The 22,819-nt window shown below is 47.5% G+C and overlaps 1 protein-coding gene across 1 annotated transcript; it reads left to right on the plus strand.

Moving 5' to 3' along the window:
* The first annotated feature begins 6,581 nt into the window (after window positions 1-6,581).
* On the plus strand, window positions 6,582-7,874 carry LOC147986701 (uncharacterized). Its single transcript, XM_087542119.1, has one exon. The coding sequence runs from the start codon at window positions 6,582-6,584 to the stop codon at window positions 7,872-7,874; it is 1,293 nt and encodes a 430-aa protein (XP_087398245.1).
* Window positions 7,875-22,819: the final 14,945 nt, after the last annotated feature.

The raw sequence follows: 22,819 nt of genomic DNA on the forward strand, positions 1-22,819 counted from the left end.
CTTGCCTTCGGATCTGTGATAGAAGGTGTACCCAACAGTTTCCTTTGGGTATCCTATGAAGACACATTTCTCCGATTTGGGTTCGAGCTTATCAGGTTGAAGCTTTTTCACATAAGCATCGCAGCCCCAAACTTTAAGAAACGACAACTTTGGTTTCTTGCCAAACCACAGTTCATAAGGCGTCGTCTCAACGGATTTTGATGGTGCCCTATTTAACGTGAATGCAGCCGTCTCTAGAGCATAACCCCAAAACGATAGCGGTAAATCAGTAAGAGACATCATAGATCGCACCATATCTAGTAAAGTACGATTACAACGTTCGGACACACCATGACGCTGTGGTGTTCCGGGTGGCGTGAGTTGCGAAACTATTCCACAGTTTTTCAAATGTACACCAAACTCGTAACTCAAATATTCTCCTCCACGATCAGATCGTAGAAACTTTATTTTCTTGTTACGACGATTTTCAACTTCACTCTGAAATTCTTTGAACTTTTCAAATGTTTCAGACTTGTGTTTCATTAAGTAGATATACCCATATCTGCTTAAATCATCTGTGAAGGTGAGAAAATAACGATATCCGCCACGAGCCTCAATATTCATCGGACCACATACATCGGTATGTATGATTTCCAACAAATCTGTTGCTCTCTCCATAGTACCGGAGAACGGTGTTTTAGTCATCTTGCCCATGAGGCACGGTTCGCAAGTACCAAGTGATTCATAATCAAGTGGTTCCAAAAGTCCATCAGTATGGAGTTTCTTCATGCGCTTTACACCGATATGACCTAAACGACAGTGCCACAAATAAGTTGCACTTTCATTATCAACTCTGCATCTTTTGGTTTCAACATTATGAATATGTGTATTACTACTATCGAGATTCAATAAGAATAGACCACTCTGCAAGGGTGCATGACCATAAAAGATATTACTCATATAAATAGAACAACCATTATTCTCTGATTTAAATGAATAACCGTCTCGCATTAAACAAGATCCAGATATAATGTTCATGCTCAACGCTGGCACCAAATAACAATTATTTAGGTCTAATATTAATCCCGAAGGTAGATGTAGAGGTAGCGTGCCGACCGCGATCACATCGACTTTGGAACCATTTCCCACGTGCATCGTCACCTCGTCCTTTGCCAGTGCCCGCTTATTCCGTAGTCCCTGTTTTGAGTTGCAAATATTAGCAACAGAACCAGTATCAAATACCCAGGTGCTACTGCGAGCTCTAGTAAGGTACACATCAATAACATGTATATCACATATACCTTTGTTCACCTTGCCATCCTTCTTATCCGCCAAATACTTGGGGCAGTTCCGCTTCCAGTGACCAGTCTGCTTGAAGTAGAAGCACTCAGTTTCAGGCTTAGGTCCAGACTTGGGTTTCTTCTCTTGAGCAGCAACTTGCTTGCCGTTCTTCTTGAAGTTCCCCTTCTTCTTCCCTTTGCCCTTTTTCTTGAAACTAGTGGTCTTGTTAACCATCAACACTTGATGCTCCTTCTTGATTTCTACCTCCGCAGCTTTCAGCATTGCGAAGAGCTCGGGAATAGTCTTGTTCATCCCTTGCATATTATAGTTCATCACGAAGCTCTTGTAGCTTGGTGGCAGTGATTGGAGAATTCTGTCAATGACGCAATCATCCAGAAGATTAACTCCCAATTGAATCAAGTGATTATTATACCCAGACATTTTGAGTATATGCTCACTGACAGAACTGTTCTCCTCCATCTTGCAGCTATAGAACTTATTGGAGACTTCATATCTCTCAATCCGGGCATTTGCTTGAAATATTAACTTCAACTCCTGGAACATCTCATATGCTCCATGACGTTCAAAACGTCGTTGAAGTCCCGATTCTAAGCCGTAAAGCATGGCACACTGAACTATCGAGTAGTCATCAGCTTTGCTCTGCCAGATGTTCATAACATCTGGTGTTGCTCCAGCAGCAGGCCTGGCACCCAGCGGTGCTTCCAGGACGTAATTCTTCTGTGCAGCAATGAGGATAATCCTCAAGTTACGGACCCAGTCCGTGTAATTGCTACCATCATCTTTCAACTTTGCTTTCCCAAGGAACGCATTAAAATTCAACGGAACAACAGCACGAGCCATTTATCTACAATCAACATAAACAAGCAAGATACTATCAGGTACTAAGTTCATGATAAATTTAAGTTCAATTAATCATATTACTTAAGAACTCCCACTTAGATAGACATCCCTCTAATCTTCTAAGTGATTACGTGATCCAAATCAACTAAACCATGACCGATCATCACGTGAGATGGAGTAGTTTTCAATGGTGAACATCGTTTATGTTGATCATATCTACTATATGATTCACGCTCGACCTTTCGGTCTCCGTGTTCCGAGGCCATATCTGCATATGCTAGGCTCGTCAAGTTTAACCTGAGTATTCTGCGTGTGCAAAACTGGCTTGCACCCGTTGTATTTGAACGTAGAACCTATCACACCCGATCATCACGTGGTGTCTCAGCACGAAGAACTTTCGCAACGGTGCATACTCAGGGAGAACACTACTTGATAATTTAGTGAGAGATCATCTTATAATGCTACCGTCAATCAAAGCAAGATAAGATGCATAAAAGATAAACATCACATGCAATCAATATAAGTGATATGATATGGCCATCATCATCTTGTGCTTGTGATCTCCATCTCCGAAGCACCGTCATGATCACCATCGTCATCGGCGTGACACCTTGATCTCCATCGTAGCATCGTTGTCGTCTCGCCAAGCTTATGCTTCCACGACTATCGCTACCGTTTAGTGATAAAGTAAAGCATTACATCGCGATTGCATTGCATACAATAAAGTGACAACCATATGGCTCCTGCCGGTTGCCGATAACTCGGTTACAAAACATGATCATCTCATACAATAAAATTCAGCATCATGCCTTGACCATATCACATCACAACATCCCTGCAAAAACAAGTTAGACGTCCTCTACTTTGTTGTTGCAAGTTTTACGTGGCTGCTACGGGCTTAAGTAAGAACCAATCTCACCTACGCATCAAAACCACAACGATAGTTTGTCAATTTGACTCCGTTTTAACCTTCGCAAGGACCGGGCGTAGTCATACTCGGTTCAACTAAAGTTGGAGAGACAGTCGCCCGCAAGCCACCTATGTGCAAAGCACGTCGGGGGAACCGGTCTCGCGTAAGCGTACGCGTAATGTTGGTCCGGGTCGTCTCGTCCAACAATGCCGCCGAACCAAAGTATGACATGCTGGTAGGCAGTATGACTTGTATCGTCCACAACTCACTTGTGTTCTACTCGTGCATATAACATCAACATAAATAACCTGGCTCTGATACCACTGTTGGGTTTCGTAGTAATTTCAAAAAAATTTCTACGCACACGCAAGATCATGTGATGCATAGCAATGAGACGGGAGAGTGTTGTCTACATACCCAACGCAGACCGACTGCGGAAGCGATGACACGACGTAGAGGAAGTAGTCGTACGTCTTCACGATCCAACCGATCAAGCACCGAAACTACGGCACCTCCGAGTTCGAGCACACGTTCAGCTCGATGACGATCCCTGGACTCCGATCCAGCAAAGTGTCGGGGAAGAGTTCCGTCAGCACGACGGCGTGGTGACGATCTTGATGTACTACAGCAGCAGGGCTTCGCCTAAACTCCGCTACAGTATTATCGAGGAATATGGTGGCAGGGGGCACCGCACACGGCTAAGGAATAGATCACGTGGATCAACTTGTGTGTTCTAGGGTGCCTCTACCTCAGTATATAAAGGAGCCAAGGGGGGAGGGGGGCGCCGGCCAGGGAGAGAGGCGCAGGAGGAGTCCTACTCCTTCCGGGAGTAGGACTCCCTCCCAATCCTATTCCAACTAGGATTCCCCAAGGGGGAAAGAGGGAGAGGGGTGGCCGGCCACCTCTCCTAGTCCTAATAGGACTAGGGGAAGGGGGGAGGTGCGCAGCCCTTATGGGCAGCCCTTTCACCTTTCCACCAAGGCCCATGAAGGCCCATATGGCTCCCGGGGGGTTCCGGTAACCTCCCGGCAATCCGGTAAAATCCTGATTTCACCCGGAACACTTCCGATGTCCAATCATAGGCTTCCAATATATCAATCTTTACGTCTCGACCATTTCGAGACTCCTCATCATGTCCGTGATCACATCCGGGACTCCGAACAACCTTCGGTACATCAAAATGCATAAACTCATAATGAAACTGTCATCGTAACCTTAAGCGTGCGGACCCTACGGGTTCGAGAACAATGTAGACATAACCGAGACACGTCTCCGGTCAATAACCAATAGCGGGACCTGGATGCCCATATTGGCTCCTACATATTCTACGAAGATCTTTATCAGTCAGACCGCATAACAACATGCGTTGTTCCCTTTGTCATCGGTATGTTACTTGCCCGAGATTCGATCGTCGGTATCCAATACCTAGTTCAATCTCATTACCGGCAAGTCTCTTTACTCGTTCCGTAATACATCATCTCACAACTAACATATTAGTTGCAGTGCTTGCAAGGCTTATGTGATGTGCATTACCGAGAGGGCCCAGAGATACCTCTCCGACAATCGGAGTGACAAATCCTAATCTCGAAATACGCCAACCCAACATCTACCTTTGGAGACACCTGTAATGCTCCTTTATAATCACCCAGTTACGTTGTGATGTTTGGTAGCACCCAAAGTGTTCCTCCGGCAAACGGGAGTTGCATAATCTCATAGTCATAGGAACATGTATAAGTCATGAAGAAAGCAATAGCAACATACTAAACGATCGGGTGCTAAGCTAATGTAATGGGTCATGTCAATCAGATCATTCAACTAATAATGTGACCTCGTTAATCAAATAACAACTCATTGTTCATGGTCAGGAAACATAACCATCTTTGATTAACGAGCTAGTCAAGTAGAGGCATACTAGTGACACTTTGTTTGTCTATGTATTCACACATGTATTATGTTTCCGGTTAATACAATTCTAGCATGAATAATAAACATTTATCATGATTATAAGGAAATAAATAATAACTTTATTATTGCCTCTAGGGCATATTTCCTTCAAGTGCTACCAGCGGCATCCCCTCCGACGACCTCGACTCCCCCCTCGCGATGACTCGGTCAAGTGGCACTACCGCTGGAACTTGCACTTCGAGGATGGAACTTTCCCTCCTCGGCAGCAGCGGGGCCCCGTGCACTCGCGCCTCAACTTCGCCGACCGCGATGATCAGGACGGCCCGTCGTCCGGAGGAGGCGCCGCCTTTGGTGCACATCCGGGAGCTGCGGGAGGCGCCTCCGCCTCTGGGTCACATTCTCAGGGCGCTGGCTCCGACAGCCGTCCGAGGCATGGTGGGCAGGGGCGTCAGCAGGGCCGGCAACATCATCAGGCGGACAGTGCTAGCCCTAATGACGCTCTTACGGCGGCTACCCCCGTGGGAGACGACGAGGCCATCGGCACTGACGGCGTCATCTCCCTGGGCAAAGACGCTGGTGGCCTGGTTGAGACGGGCACCGACAGTGTCTTGCTGCCTGGCGACAGTGACGATGGTGATGGGCACGGAGCCCCACCCCCGTTGCTGGTCGCATGTGACCACCCAAGAGAAGAAGTTGGCCATCACCTTTACAGACTGGTGCAGGATGCATATCCCATGTTGATGTTTACTGAGACATCTGTCGAGCAGGGAGGCGTGCCTGCTGTTGCTACCGCGACAGCCCTTGCTTCGCTGCTGCCGGTGGACCAACTGCAACCCGGTTCGGTCTTGGGCACGTCGGTGGACCCCCCCCCCCTCATGCTTGGATGAGCAGCACCCTGTGGGCCACTGCTTTTCCATGGATGCACCAGTAGGGCCACATGCTGGTCTGGGCAACGCTAGTCCAGGACAGCCTATGATGAATGTGGTGGAGGGACCTGTGGTGGGCTGTGCGCTGCCGGACCTGATCTCTTTTGGGCCGGCCCAAACATCCACTCCCTAGTCAGCCCACAGGGACAGCTATAGACAGCTTCATCGCCACTTTCTGCTCCCTCCACCGCTGCCGGTGCCGCCGATGAGTACCCCCCGCCCCCTGGACCAGCATCCGTTCGCGCCACTCACCAGCGGCGCAGCGGCCACCTGGCTGCGCAGCCGACCCACAGCCTCTCCACCAAGGGTAAGGTCCACCTCGTCCTCCTTAAGAAGTACGACGAGAAGACGACGGATGAGCCGCCGGCCCCTGACGACATCCAGAAGTACAAGGATATCTACCAGCAGCCCCTTCCTCCCCACTTCATCAACGCGATCACCGAGCTGGTCGCCGCCACGGGGAAGATGGGGAGGCGCCCTGAGGCTGCTGCGTCGAACCGTCTGACGGCCGCGGCGATGGGGCAGTAGTTTGGCTAATGCCGGACCTGATGGCTGCCTCTAGTTTCCAATGACTGTACACCACCGCTCCATGTCGAGCGCATCTGCTGGTTCTTCTTCTGTGTGTTTGCTTAGGCATGTTTCTGCTGCTGCTGTCTGCCTTGCTAAGATGTTTGTTAGTGCCTCAGTCCGGTCCTGTCCAGATGTTTTTCAGTTTGCCTATGGATAGTGCTATCTTATGTTGGAATGTAAGGGGCCTGAACAACCCTGCTAGGCGTCGTGTTGTTGCTGGTGTTGCTCGTGACCACCGATGTAAGCTTGTATTCCTACAAGAGACTAAATTGGATTCTTTCTCCAATAGTATCATTGCCGAAACCTTGGACTCCTCCTTTGTGGACAATTTCTTCTATCTTCCTGCTGATGGCACTAGAGGGGGCATCCTCATTGCAGCCTCCTCCGACTACTTCAAAGTTAGTCCACAACCTGGTTTGCAAGGGATCTTCTCTGTCTCTGCCCTGATCACTGACCTAAGTTGCAACACCTCCTGGATGATGACTGGGGTTTACGTCCCTCAATTTGCCGAGGATAAAATCGCCTTCCTGAATGAGATTAGACACATCGAAGCTTCAGCTCCGTCTGAATGGGTTGTGCTTGGGGATTTCAACCTTATCAGCCATGCATCCGAGAAAAGCACCAGTAATGTAAACCTCCATCTGATCCGTGCCTTTCGAGCTGCCATTGATGACCTGCACTTGAGGGAGATGCCTCTGATCGGGCGTCGCTTTACTTGGTCCAACGAGCGACTGAACACTACCCTGACCAAGATCGACAAAGTGATGTTCTCTGCGGAGTGGGAATCTAAATATCCCGACTTTCAACTCTTTTCGGGCTCCACTGACATTTCTGACCACTGCCCACTGATCATGAAGAAGATACAAGCGCATCATTTCTCGGGCTTCAGGTTCGAGGCTTGGTGGCCTAACGAAGCCGGTTTCAGCGAGACTATTTCCCAAGCCTGGTCCAAGCAGTTGCATACAAATGATTGCATCAAGAAGCTGCACACCAAGCTTACGAGAACTTCCAAAGCACTTAAAAAGTGGAGCAAAGCATTGATCAAAGATAGAAAATTCTGTTCTGCAGTCGCGTCTGAGGTCATACTGCAGCTGGACCTTGCGATGGAGAACCGCTTGCTAACTTCACAGGAGCTGGACCTGCGTCCGATGCTAAAGGGCAGGCTGCTTGCTCTCGCTGCTATTTGGAAAATAAGATGGCGGCAGCGATCACGTTTGGTTTGGATCAGAGTAGGAGATGCAAACACCAAGATGTTTCACCTTCGAGCCAACGGCAGACGAAGGAAAAACCACATCCCCTTCCTCCACCATGGCGCCCATGTTGCTTCTGATCATGAGGATAAGACGCGACTGCTGAAAGACCACTTCACATCTTTGTTGGGCCATTTGGAGAGCGCCGGCATGAAAATGAATTGGAACTCAACCTTCCATCCGCCGACTTGAGACATCTCGAGACCCCTTTTGAGTTGGAGGAACTGGACAAAGTGGTTAAAGATATGGCTGCGGAGAAGGCACCAGGCCCGGACGGCTTCATTGGGCTGTTTTTCAAAAAGTGTTGGCACACGGTTAAGATGGATCTTCTCAATGCCCTCAACCAGCTCTCTGCCCTTGATGCAAGTAATTGGAACCTGTTGAACTCGGCCTTCATTGTTCTAATCCCAAAGAAAGAGAACGCTCTGCGCCCTGCTGATTATCACCCAATAAGTCTCTCTCACAGTGTTGCCAAGATTTTGGGAAAGCTGCTTGCTAATAGACTGGCACCTGCTATGCAACATCTTATCTCTCTCAGTCAAAGTGCTTTCATCAAGGGAAGATCGATCCAAGATAATTTTTTGTATGTTCAGAATCTCATCCAGAGCTTGCACCGGGCCAAGAAAGGGGCAATCTTTCTGAAACTGGATATAGCTAAAGCTTTTGACTCCGTTCGTTGGGATTACCTGCTTGAGGTGCTTTGTACCATGGGTTTTGGACAGAGATTTCGGGACTTGATTGCAATTGTGCTGAGCTCAACCTCCTCCAGAGTGCTCCTCAATGGCGACCCGAGGCTTCCTTTCTACCACTGCTGTGGCTTGCGCCAAGGCGATCCCCTGTCGCCTTTCCTTTTCTTGATCGCCATTGAGCCACTGCAGCATATCTTTGCGTCTGTAACGGACACTGGGATTCTCAAGCCTATTGCTCATAATCTCGCCTCCATCAGAGTCAGCCTCTATGCCGATCATGTTGCGCTTTTTCTAAACCCGTGCAAGCATGAGATGGCGGCCACTCAAGCAATCCTAGATGCTTTTAGGAGGATCTCCGGGCTCTTCACCAACTTCAGCAAATCATCGGCCTTCCCTATTGCTGTGATGAACTGACAATCAATGAAGCACTTTTGGATTTTGCAGGAACTGTTGACTCCTTCCCTTGCAAGTATCTCGGGCTCCCTCTCAGTCTTGGCAAGGTAAGGCGCGCTGACCTTCAACTGTTGATTAACAAAATCGCTGCCAAGTTGGCAGGTTGGAAAGGGAAATTGTTGAACAAAGCGGGAAGGCTGACGCTGATCAACTCTGTCCTAACCTCTTTCACCACCTATATTTTGACCTTGTTCGCTCCCAGCAAATGGCTGATCAAGAGGATTGATAAACTTAGGAGAAGTTTCCTTTGGAAAGGCTGTGAGGAAGAAGCCAAAGGTGGAAGTTGTGTAGTAAACTGGCAGGTCGTTTGCTCACCAAAGAAGTATGGCGGTCTAGGAATCAAAAATCTATCCTTTTTCAGTAGGGCTCTCCGGCTGCAGTGGGCATGGTTCGCGTGGCAAAGTCTGCCTCGGCCATGGCCAGGCATGAAGCTTCCTTGCTCGGACGTCGAAATGAAGCTCTTCAATGCCTCGACCATCATCCACCTTGGCAATGGGCAGACTGCAAGCTTCTGGCACTCAAAGTGGCTGAACGGAGCCGCCCCCAAGGACCTTGCACCCTCCCTGTTCAAACTAGCTCGCAGGAAATCCAACACAGTCGCCCAGGCACTTCAAGGTAGCAAGTGGATGAAAGGACTTGAGAGAATCAGCTCACACAATGATCTGCACTCCTTTCTGCTGCTATGGGAGAAAATTCAGAATGTCGACTTGTCTGACGCCAGCGATGCCATCGAGTGGATTTGGACGAAGGACAAGTCTTACTCCGCTAATACGGCCTACTCCTGTCAGTTCACTGGCTCCATCGCCAAACCTGAGCTTGACCTGATCTGGAGGCTGAAGATTGAGAGAAAGCTGCGTTTTTTCCTTTGGACCTTGGCTCAAAACAGACTCCCAACCACTGACAGGCTCCGTGCCCATGGGAGTGACCAGAATGCGACGTGTGCCCTCTGTCTTCAACAACCTGAAACAACACTCCACCTCTTCAACACTTGCGTCTCTCCAAGGTTGTCTGGTCCAAGCTATGTTTGGCGCGGCCACGGTGCTGTCCTACTCTGCCTGCTAATCTTTTGTCGATCTCTCAATGGTGGAGGGCCTGCCCCCAGCGTATCAAAGAGCATGCCGCGGCCGCTGCCTACTTCGCTTGGCATATTTGGAATGAGAGGAACAGAAGGGTTTTCAATGCCAAATCAACCTCATCGGACGGTGTGCTCTCGTTGATCAAAGCTGACTTAGATATATTGAGAGTAGTGTTTTAGTCTCCCCTTTTTGTACAGTCAGCGTCTTCTAATGACTGCTAAACTCCTTGTATATTCCTAATCTTTAATGAAAAGGCAGAGCACCTGCCGTTCGAGTCAAAAAAAACTTTTCATTTTTGACAGTGATGCAGTAGGGGGAGCCCCACCGGTGTACATTCTACAAAATTAAGGGGAACTTACAAACTGTACATACTCGAGGTGCGTAAAGAAACGAAAGAAAAAAATTACAGGGACGGAGATTATAACCAGTCAATGAGAGGTTGAACTAAAACTGCCTTAACCCTAAAGCAGTGTATCTGCAAATCACTTTGGAGACTTCTTATTTGCAGTCACTTCAAATTTGATATGATTTTCTATTTAAGGAAGTTAAAGGGATAAGTATATTTTTCGTCCCTCAACTCTCTTGAAAGTAAAGAAATAGTCTCTCAACTTTAAAATAGGTAAACCGTAGTCCCTCAATTTTTAAAACCGATAAGTTTAGTCCCTCATACCACTTGAAGTGTTTTAAGTGGTTTTCGTTCGAGTTGGACTCAGTTTTGAACAAAAAACATTGACATGTCATCCAGATTAGACTGCCACGTCACGAGCAGCGACCGCACTGTATGATGTGTACATGCTCGTCCGTGCTGGCCTGGCTCATGGGATGTTGGCCCTCGCCATGCTCACTGTCCCGGTCATGCGGCCGACACCGGAAGGGGTGCAGGTGCCGTGGCGCTCGGGCTTGACGTACACAACAAAGTTGGCTTTGGATGCTCACTAGCATAGCCCGCGCGGCGGCACGCCGCGCCCGGTGATGCATTGTATTTATACGGATCGTAAAGGCCATTGTTACACGCCACGCCACATTGATACGCCGTGCACATATTTGTTGTCATTGTTATGTCTGAATTTAAAATTGAAATAAAAAATCTACACACGTAAGTTTGTAATTATAAAATGGCAATATATGGATGAATGCAAAATGGAGAGGATGGATTTATTATTAGCATGAGTGCTACATCTTAGAAAGTAGGAAATACCCCTAAAAAAAGAAGGTAGGAAATACACATCGCCACTTTAATAGGACTACAAAATGCATTACATTCATTTGTAGCTTATACTAGCATAGCCCGTGCGGCGGCAGACCGTGCCCATCGATACGGTGTGTTCATATGGATTGTGTTTACTGTTTACAATTAAAGTTATCAGTTTAAGATAACAGATCATTGTACGTACAATTGTGGACGTTGGAAAATAAATAAGAAATAAGCAAATTTATTGGCATCACGCATGTTGAACGTTGCTAAAGAGGGAAACACATATTCATACATCTCTGATAGGGATCACCTTTTCTTGCGGAACGTGGCACGATTCTACTGTGGTAAGATAAAAGAAACATAGATAATTATTGTTAGATTAGGACATCCTGGTGTAGCTTCCTGCAGGATTGGTGCCCGTGATGAACGGTTTAATGTACAAAAAACAGAAAATGAATTGATTGGTCCAAAATGCCTGAAGTTTTTGGCTATTGTGTTCACTATAGTTTGAAGAACACATAGTTCTGGAAATGACTGTGGCCAAGACATGCCTAAAGTTCTTGACTATCTTGGTTTGGCTTCGGTCTCGGTAAAGGATTGTTTTTACGAGAGAGGGAGAGAGGGAGAGAGAGAGAGAGAGAGAGAGAGAGAGAGAGAGAGAGCAGAACATCAATTGTTCCAATTATTTCCTAGCAAATATTCCAATGTTTGCCATGCGGTTTGACAACACCAAAATTGCAATTCAATTGGAGTAACTATTTTCCCCATGTATCTTAATTAGGTTCAAATAAATATACTAAAAATGCAAGAACAATGCTACAAAAAATTGCAATATTTAAGAACTCAATAGAAGTGAAACCTGAGGTTGTTTTGTTATAATCAGTGATAAAACGTATGTTAGGGAACATGACAGGACTGAAGTTCCTCATTTTAACAACATTGAGGAAGAAAGAAAGAAGCCTGATACCGACCACAATTATTGTGAACATTCATGCATGTGAAATGTATGAAACTTGTACCTCAACAGCCTACATAATTCTTGTACTTATCTTCTTTTTTATGGAAGTGATTATTTGATTTGATCATTAATTTTTCCATCCATGTAGTAGTAATTCCAAAGAGGCAGGAAATATTTTATTCCGTATTTTGGAGTATATTTGGTGTAAACTTTCCACCCTTTAGACCTACTTTAATGTCTTGGAAAAAAAGGTTTAGAGTGATTGTAACGTCTCATCAGATAAAAGCATAAATCAAGGTCACCGTTCTGATTGGCCATTCATCACATACTGCCATGGTTAATCAGCACCTCAAAAGTTAGCATACAACATGACAACGATAATCGATAAATCATTAGATAGCTGGTACCTTCAGAGGCAAATAATATGCAATGGTTTATTGGATCGTGTGTTGAATAAAACCAAACAGTAACACATAATTAATCAAAGATCTCGTCATACTCGTACGTTCACATGGCTGCCAGCAGTAGCAGTGTGTTTGAATAGCAATTGGTATGGCGTTGTGTAGTAGTACTGTGGCTGCGTCGTCTGCTGTAGCGATGGATCAACAACGATGAAGCCGTCGTCGTTGTATAATCGTGACAAAGCTGATGCGTAGTTGTGATCGTCATTGAAGTAGTACATGGCGAATTGCCTGTGGAATCAAAGAGGCGGCTGGCTTGCCGTGGTACAGAGATAAGAGAAAAACAGAGTTGTTTGCAGGAGAAACTAAAGGACTGGAAACAAAAATATAGGAGAATGATAAATTTGGTTTTCTTGATGGCTTGCATCCCATCCACTCTCTACACTGTCATTCATATTAGAGAGGCAGCGCCCATCTTTGGTTTACAGTGATTCAAACATTGTTTACATAATTTAAGCACTTTTTTTAGGTGCGAAAAATTACAACTAATCTGAACACCGAGCACGCCGAAATGTAAACCATCAGATCGATGGGTAGCACTAAGCTTGCATCCTAGTCATTCCATCTCTCCCTTATCTGTTTAGCTCGGTTCTGAATATTCTGAACTTTTGAACACTTGCAAGTAACTTCAGATTTCAGGCATCAGGTTGAGCTTGGGACTGACAGGTCACATGAGGAACATCTGCCGTGAGCGGTGGGCTGGCACAGAGTGGGGAGAGAAAAACTGAGCCAACGACGATAGTGGCGGAGCTGGCGTGGAGGCAGCGGAGGATGTCGTGCTCGTGGCGGAGCGCCGGAGCCGCGGAGAGCACGGCGATGACGGGGAGGCAGCCGCCCGATGAGTAGGTGTCCCAGGTAGCGACCTCGTAGGCGCCCTGCCGGCTGCCGCACCGCGCTCTGCTCGACCTCGCGAGGCGCCACGGCCCACTCATGACGCTTCGCCTAGGCAAACTCGATGCTACGGTCGCGTCGTCCCCTGAGGCCCTGATGCCGGGCTTGAGATCATAAAGACCCATGAGTCCTCCTTCGCGTCTACAACATGCAAGCCGCGAGCGTGAAGCAGCGCACGGGGCTCCACGCCAGGGTGCATGGCCAAGAGCAAGCTGGAGCCTGGACAGTCGTCGTTTGCTCACTTTCTTGCAGATGCGCGGCGACAGATACACAGGGAGCTGGAGGCGCCATATCGCGTCCCCTTCGACAGTAGCCTTGCCGACGCGGAGGGGAGCCGACGTCTCTAGTAGCACGAGACGGCGGGGTGCTGGCGATCTGGGGGCATGGGTCGAGGCGCGGGCAACTTGAAGGTCGAGCGAGGTACGCCTGGACGGACGACGGGATATCGGTGGCCTAAGCAGGCGCCGCAGGCGTGAGATTGAGCCGTCGGCAAGCTGCGAGCTCGAGGTCGGAAACATCATCATCGCATGCACCCACGACGACGCCGATGACACCGACGACGTCACGTCGCCGCGGCCTGAGTTCTACCAGCTTCCTCTCCTCGGCCGTGAACTATGTGCATGCCTCCCTCTCCACGGCACCTGCCGCAGCAATCTGCTTGGCGATCACCATCAGCCAGCAGACGACGGGGCAAGTGAAGAACCGGCATGTCGCAATGATAGGAATGGTAGAGAAGCCTCTGCAGCCACCCCACCGACGGCGGACGGCGTGTGATATACTATTGCACTACTACGGAAGATCCTAGCAGTAGCGTTGGTTTTGTACTCACTAGTAGCGCGGATAGGCGCGCTAGTAATAAGGCGCTACAGCTATTGCTTAGCAGTAACGCGTGCCCACACGCGCTACTGTTAGGACAAACAGCTGCAGTGTTTGTTCACTCCCACGCTACTGCTAATGTAACTACTGGCAGCGTGTTTTCTCTCCATCGCTACTAGTATTTTTTTTATTTTTTTAGTTTTAGTGTATTTATGCGTCATCGTACAAATATTGATACAATGCCAGTTATGAGGTTTACATCATTATGTCCATAACAATGTGTCAAATGAAGGTGGATTAGGTTCAAGTGGAGGCAATATGTGGTGCATGTCAAAAGTATACTACTAATCCAAACTTCATCTAGTTTGGACTAGTAGTACTTTCGATGTGCACCACATGTTGCCTCCACTTGAATCTAATCCGCTGGCACAATCTATTTAATCATCATCATAGTCATTACCACCAACAGTATTTATTTAATCATCACTAACACTAGCTAATAATAATCATCATAGTCATTAGCACCAACACTAGCTATTTTATCATCATAGTAACAGTGTATCACATCATCATCCTCAAACTCATTTCTAGCTAGCTAATCACTCCTGCTGCTCTCTCTTAGGTAAAATAACATAAAACATGTATAGCTCTCCTCCTTGATCAAGTTGGAGCATGCAGATGAACCTATCTCCCAATCGTGGGTAGCGCATCTGTTTGCTGCCTCCTAGTACTTCCCTGCGCTCCCCCATCACACATTTGGTCCAGTCTTGCACTATTAAGCATCCGTCGCTAATCTTGAATGCACTAAAGTAATCTGTAGGATATCTTGACCGTAAGCTAATAATACTCATGGTACCTTTAGTCTCGATTCCATAAGGCACAACATTCAACAGGAGTCCCTGTTGAAGAACATCGTATGGTAACATACTTAGTAATGAAGTTTAGCTTCAAAAATAATGTATGAAAGAGATGCACTGAGGACAAATAGTAAAAATCTTACCATCCGTCCTAAATAGATGTGACCGTAGTTCATTACGAACACTATTGGTCGCACGTTTTCAGTACTAACATTTCTAAGTGCAGGAGGAAAATTTGTCTTGACAGTATCGAGACCCTCAAGCCATGAAACATAATAACTTACCTCCTCGCAGTTTAGTTCAGCCCCGGGACAGTAGTAGGTCATGTCTACCAAGCGCTGGACATGTTTGCTTGCACCGAAATAAGCTGACAATACAAATTAGTTGTCAACTATTTTTGACTAAACAATATCAAAGACATAAATATAGTTGAGAAACTTACATAATGGTATAACTGGAGGCGTCTGCACATCGACCCAGATGTCGGTATTACCTTCAATATCATCTTCCGTACGAATATCAAAGGTGATAACCATATCAGGTTCAAATGCATAAGTCTTGCATAGTGATCGCCATGTTTTGCGTCCAAAATAGGTGTAGTCGTCTGAATTGTATAATTTTACGTTGAAAATATAACCATGCTCGGTCTTCAAGTAAAATTTCTTTTCCTCCATAGTACGACTGAAACCTGTCTTATCCAATACAAAAACTCTTGCATGGTAGGGGATACGCTAGTAGAATAGTAAAAAAAGACTTTTCATGCTTAATGTCATGCTTAAATTATAAGTTGAAGCAAATGAAGCAAATGTCATGCTTAATTACGAAAAAAGACTTGCCGTTGTGACTTACTGTATCCACTTCGAAGTTCTCGTCCAGCTTGACGCTGAAGCGTCTATCATCATCAAGGAAGATTTCGTCGCACATGCCGCGCTCGTCTTCGCAATATTTGCATCTACCGAAATCCTTTTCGTCGTCAGACATTTCCTATGTTCATAGTTAAAACATTAATTGAAAATCGATGGAAGACAACTACCAGGATACTCAACACACAAATCCGGGGCACTCGATATTTCCTAGATATTCTGGCACAAGTCATGCCAAAATTTACAGAAAAATCCGGCATGACCTTTGCTAAAATAGGACATATCGAGCGCCTGAAATTTGCCGGAATGGAAATGAATCAACACTCCGGCAAAACATAGGCCACTCGGAGGTGTAACCTGCAAACATGACCGGCCACTTGGGCAAGCACATATCCTATTTGAGCAACACAAGATATATATTTCAAAATATCTTATAGGACTCAAATTAGCATGCATTCAATAATCAAAAGTAAATCATCTCATACGTTCGTACATCGTCGAATATTATCACTAATACATCCCGAATAGTGTCATACATATAACATCACTAATACAACTAAAACCCTAGCACACGACGGGTATCGGTGCGGGCGATGGACACCCACAGAGAAGGAACCATCACGGGATCATAGCTCCAGTGAGATCCCTGGAGAACCTGCCAGGTATTGGAGAACCTGTGCTCCAACGCAAACAAGTAGCGACGGACGTGCGCGTCCTCCTCACTGACACTGTGACGCACCACCTCCGCGGGGTCCTCGAGCCTCTGGACCGTCACTGGCCCACGCGATCGCCACCAAAGAAGGTTCGGGTCAACGACAGGCTGGCTCCTCACCATCCTGCGCCTCCCGGTAGGTAGCGCCTCCCAGTACCACCCCGGCGTAGCCCAGTCCCGGACATGGCATGTCTGGTCAAGCAGGTGTCGTCCTCCGCCGACTCGACGACGAGGATGCGGGATAGGCATCGTCGACGTCGATGCGGGAAAAATTACTTTAACTAAAAAAATAGCAACAAGTTCTTACTAACAAGTTCTATTAATTCAATTAGTTCTTACTAAAAATAAACTTACTATAAATAAAAATAAACTAATACCTAATTAGTACCTAGTTCTTACTAGCTAATTAGTACCTAGGAACTACTGCCCTAATTATCATATAAGTAATTAACTAACTAGCACTAAAAATAGCCTAGGATTCATACTAACTAGCACTAAATAGCTAGGGTTCATACTAAGCAGAGAAGAGGGATCAGAAGGGGAGAGTGCTTACATAGGGCGGAGAGAGAGATGGGGTCGAGGGAGACGGTGGCACCGAGGCGCGGCGAGGCGGGGTCGGGGGAGACGGCGGCGAGGCGGAGGCGATGAGGAATAGTAGAGAAGAATTGGGGGAGGAAGCAGAGGAGAGGAAATCGCGAGGGTTAGGTGAAAATAGCGTTAACAGTAGCGTGGGGAGGCAAAACATGCTGCTGCTAAAATCCGTAGTAGTAGCGTTGTTCGTAGAAGGGCGCTACTACTATACCTAGCACGTCGGGAACGGTGTGGCAATTATAGTAGTAGCACGTTCTGTTCCTGCCGCGCTACTTCTAAGCGGGTAACAGTAGCGTCGTTCTAGCGGACGCGCTACTGCTAAGTAGCAGTAGCGCCTCATTTTAACAAGTGCTACTGATAACATTCTGTGTATAACGTTTTCCCTAGTATGTTGCCCCTTATGCGGCATCGCTACTTGTGCCCGATCGCTGCTGATGCAGCGCCGTCGTGTTGCCCGATATCAGCAGCTGCGACGGACTATGAACTTGACACGACATGGAGCAATCAGAAAAATGAATCATCAAGGAGGAAGGGGGGAAGGAGAGACCTGAGGCGCGCGAGGGCATCTTCCAGCTGCTGCGGGCTTCTTCTTGCGGCCCCCTTATTTATAGACAAACGATGCATGTGGAAAGAAGGTAACAACTGACAATCCAAAATGAACGAACAAAGCGGCAAGACAATGTCGACACCAGCTGCTCACACATCCATGCATCAGCGGCCAGCCCGCTGAAAAGATAAACGCGTGAGGCAAATACATATAAAACACCAGACCACAGCCGCATGCAAAGTCCATCTAAAAGCAATGTAGTCAAATCAAATACGACGCCATGCAGCCCAATGCGGGGCAGAGGGAATATTTCCACATCAGAAGCTAAATCGCTACGCCCACCCAAAGCGTACATAGAAATAGAAAGATCAGTTAACAAAATTTACACCGAAGGTCTACAGTCACATGCGATTTTTACACCTCGGCCTCCCAAAATAATGCACGTGTCCATATTCCATAGGCCCCCAGTCCTTTTCACCCAAGTGGCGAGACGTGGAAGCAAAATCATCCCCAGATATAGGGGTTTGGGTACTATCAATCTATTGAGGCCTCCTGCGGGACTGGAAACTATGATTGTACCACTGAATGTTGGCTACGACGACGCGAGGTGGACGACTCCGGTAGCACGGGACGGCAGGGCGCCGGCGTGCAGTCTAGGCAGACGCGGGCTCGAGGCGACGGCAACACCGGGAAACTTGCACGTCGAACACGAGGTACATCTGGGCGACATAGGGCGGCGGGGTGCTGGTTGTCTGGGCAGGCATGAGCTCGAGCCATTGGCAAGCTGGCTGAGGCGCCGAGCTCAAGGTCTGAACATCATCACCACATGCACCCGCGACGACGCCGGTGACAGTGGCGACGGCGATGGCGCGTCGCCTCGCACTGAGTTCTGCCATCACTTCCTTTTCCCGGTCGTGGCCTCTGCACACACTTCGCCATCAGAGAGATTCCAATAGTCGGGTAGTGGTAAGGCTGAGGCGAGGAAACAAAACGCTAGGGCGCCGGCGGCCTGGCGGGTGAGGGAGTCCTGGACTAAGGGGTCCTCGCACGTCCGGCCTGTTATCTATGGGCCGGACTGATGGGCTGTGAAGATATTAAGACCGAAGACTGCACCGTGTCTGGATTGGACTCTACTTAGCGTGGAAGGCAAGCTTGGCGACCGAAGATTCCTTCTTATGTAACCGACTCCATGTAAACCATAGATCCCCTCGGTGTCTATATAAACCGAAGGGGATAGTCCGGAAAGGACAACGCATATACTCATTACCATATTCATAGGCTAGACTTCTAGGGTTTAGCCATTACGATCTCGTGGTAGATCAACTCTTGTAACACTCATATTCATCAAGATCAATCAAGCAGGAAGTAGAGTATTACCTCCATAGAGAGGGCCCAAATCTGGGTGAACATCGTGTCCCCTGTCTCCTGTTACCATCGACCGTAGACGCACAGTTCGGGACCCCCTACCCGAGATCCACCGGTTTTGACATCGACATTGGTGCTTTCATTGAGAGTTTCACTATGCCATCGACAAGAGGCTCAATGGCCCCTTCAATCGTCAATAATGATGCTGTCCAAAGAGGAACCTTCCTTCCCAGACAGATCTTCGTATTCGGCGACTTCGTACTGTGGGCCAACTCGCTTGGCCATCTGGAGCAGATCGACAGCTACGCCCCCGGCCATCAGGTCGGATTCGGGAGCTTGAACTACGTCACCAGATCGTTGACTGTCCGGATGCCGAGGCCCTAACAGCCTTCAAGCACATCATCCATGACAAATGGCTAGCATGCCACCTCGGACAAGAAAAACCGAAGTCAATGGCAGCCCTTACGACACTCATGACCCACTTTTGCGCAGGCGAGGACAGCTGGCTGGCTCGTAGCAAAAACACAGCCAGCGAGGCAGGCCCCACCGAGGCCAAGAACAGCACCGGCAAGCTCCGACGCAATAGACACAAATGCCGAAGCAACGGCGACAACACCAAGGACACCACAGTCAACGCCGGATTCAGTGGCTCCAAGTCCGGCCAACGGAAGAAGCCCTACAAAAGAAACAACAAAGGACCTTCCAACCTGGACCGCATACTCGACTGTCCGTGCCAAATCCACGGCACCCCGGATAAGCAAGCCAATCATACCAACATGGATTGTTGGGTCTTCAAGCAGGCTGGCAAGTTAAATGCCGAAAACAAAGAAAAGGGATCACAAAGTGAGGACGATGATGAAGAGCCCTGGCAGCCGAACACCGGGGGACAGAAGAAATCCCCCCCCCCCAAGTCAAAACTGAAGGAAATATGCCCTAGAGGCAATAATAAAGTTATTATTTATTTCCTTATAATCATGATAAATGTTTATTATTCATGCTAGAATTGTATTAACCGGAAACATAATACATGTGTGAATACATAGACAAACAAAGTGTCACTAGTATGCCTCTACTTGACTAGCTCGTTAATCAAAGATGGTTATGTTTCCTAACCATGAACAATGAGTTGTTATTTGATTAACGGGATCACATCATTAAGAGAATGATCTGATTGACATGACCCATTCCATTAGCTTAGCACCCGATCGTTTAGTATGTTGCTATTGCTTTCTTCATGACTTATACATGTTCCTATAACTATGAGATTATGCAACTCCCGTTTACCGGAGGAACACTTTGGGTACTACCAAATGTCACAACGTAACTGGGTGATTATAAAGGAGTATTACAGGTGTCTCCAAAGGTACATGTTGGGTTGGCGTATTTCGAGATTAGGATTTGTCACTCCAATTGTCGGAGAGGTATCTCTGGGCCCTCTCGGTAATGCACATCACTTAAGCCTTGCAAGCATTGCAACTAATAAGTTAGTTGCGGGATGATGTATTACAGAACGAGTAAAGAGACTTGCCGGTAACGAGATTGAACTAGGTATTTGGAATACCGACGATCGAATCTCCGGAAAGTAACATACCGATGACAAAGGGAACGACGTATGTTGTTATGCGGTCTGACCGATAAAGATCTTCGTAGAATATGTAGGAGCCAATATGGGCATCCAGGTCCCGCTATTGGTTATTGACCGGAGACGTGTCTCAGTCATGTCTACATTGTTCTCGAACCCGTAGGGTCCGCACGCTTAAGGTTACGATGACAGTTATATTATGAGTTTATGCATTTTGATGTACCGAAGGTTGTTCGGAGTCCCGGATGTGATCACGGACATGACGAGGAGTCTCGAAATGGTCGATACATAAAGATTGATATATTGGAAGCCTATGTTTGGATATCGGAAATGTTCCGGGTGAAATCGGGATTTTACCGGAGTACCGGGAGGTTACCGGAACCCCCCGGGAGCTATATGGGCCTTAGTGGGCTTTAGTGGAAAAGAGAAGGGGCAGCCCAAGATGGGTCGCGCGCCTCCCCCCTCCCCTAGTCCTATTAGGACAAGGAGAGGTGGCCGGCCCCCCCTCTCTCTTTTCCCCCTCCGCGAATCCTATTCCAACTAGGATTGGGGGGGGGGGATCCTACTCCCAGAGGGAGTAGGACTCTCCTGGCGCATCCTCCTTGGCCGGCCAGCCTCCCCCCTTAGTCCTTTATATATAGAGGCAGGGGCACCCCAGAGACACACAAGTTGATCCACGTGATCTATTCCTTAGCCATGTGCGGCGCCCCCAGCCACCATAGTCCTCGATAATATTGTAGCGGTGCTTAGGCGAAGCCCTGCAGCAGTAGCACGTCAAGATCGTCACCACGCCGTCGTGCTGACAGAACTCTTCCCCGACACTTTGCTGGATCAGAGTTCGGGGATCGTCATCGAGCTGAACGTGTGCTAGAACTCGGAGGTGCCGTAGTTTCGGTGCTTGATCGGTCGGATCGTGAAGACGTACGACTACATCAACCAAATGCTTCCGTTGTCGATCTACTAGGTATGTAGATCATACTCTCCCCTCTCGTTTCTATGCATCACATGATCTTGCGTGTGCGTAGGATTTTTTTTTTGAAATTACTACGAAACCCAACAATGGCATCCGAGCCTAGGTTTTATATGTTGATGTTATATGCACGAGTAGAACACAAGTGAGTTGTGGGCGATATAAGTCATACTGCCTACCAGCATGTCATACTTTGGTTCAGCGGTATTGTTGGACGAGACGACCCGGACCAACATTACGCGTACGCTTACGCGAGACCGGTTCCCCCGACGTGCTTTGCACATAGGTGGCTTGCGGGCGACTGTCTCTCCAACTTTAGTTGAACCGAGTATGGCTACGCCCGGTCCTTGCGAAGGTTAAAACGGAGTCAAATTGACAAACTATCGTTGTGGTTTTGATGCGTAGGTGAGATTGGTTCTTACTTAAGCCCGTAGCAGCCACGTAAAACTTGCAACAACAAAGTAGAGGACGTCTAACTTGTTTTTGCAGGGCATGTTGTGATGTGATATGGTCAAGGCATGATGCTGAATTTTATTGTATGAGATGATCATGTTTTGTAACCGAGTTATCGGCAACCGGCAGGAGCCATATGGTTGTCACTTTATTGTATGCAATGCAATCGCGATGTAATGCTTTACTTTATCACTAAACGGTAGCGATAGTCGTGGAAGCATAAGCTTGGCGAGACGACAACGATGCTACGATGGAGATCAAGGTGTCACGCCGATGACGATGGTGATCATGACGGTGCTTCGGAGATGGAGATCACAAGCACAAGATGATGATGGCCATATCATATCACTTATATTGATTGCATGTGATGTTTATCTTTTATGCATCTTATCTTGCTTTGATTGACGGTAGCATTATAAGATGATCTCTCACTAAATTATCAAGTAGTGTTCTCCCTGAGTATGCACCGTTGCGAAAGTTCTTCGTGCTGAGACACCACGTGATGATCGGGTGTGGTAGGTTCTACGTTCAAATACAACGGGTGCAAAACAGTTGCACACGCGGAATACTCAGGTTAAACTTGACGAGCCAAGCATATACAGATATGGCCTCGGAACACGGAGACCAAAAGGTCGAGCGTGAATCATATAGTAGATAT

Source organism: Triticum urartu, chromosome 2A (genome assembly GCF_056163025.1).
Source record: "Triticum urartu cultivar PI428250 chromosome 2A, HENAU_Tu73, whole genome shotgun sequence".
NCBI lineage: Eukaryota > Viridiplantae > Streptophyta > Magnoliopsida > Poales > Poaceae > Triticum > Triticum urartu.

Bases quoted from the DNA above. Each gene is read 5' to 3' on its own strand.
- LOC147986701 (XM_087542119.1), top strand. From the start codon at position 6,582: ATGGATAGTGCTATCTTATGTTGGAATGTAAGGGGCCTGAACAACCCT.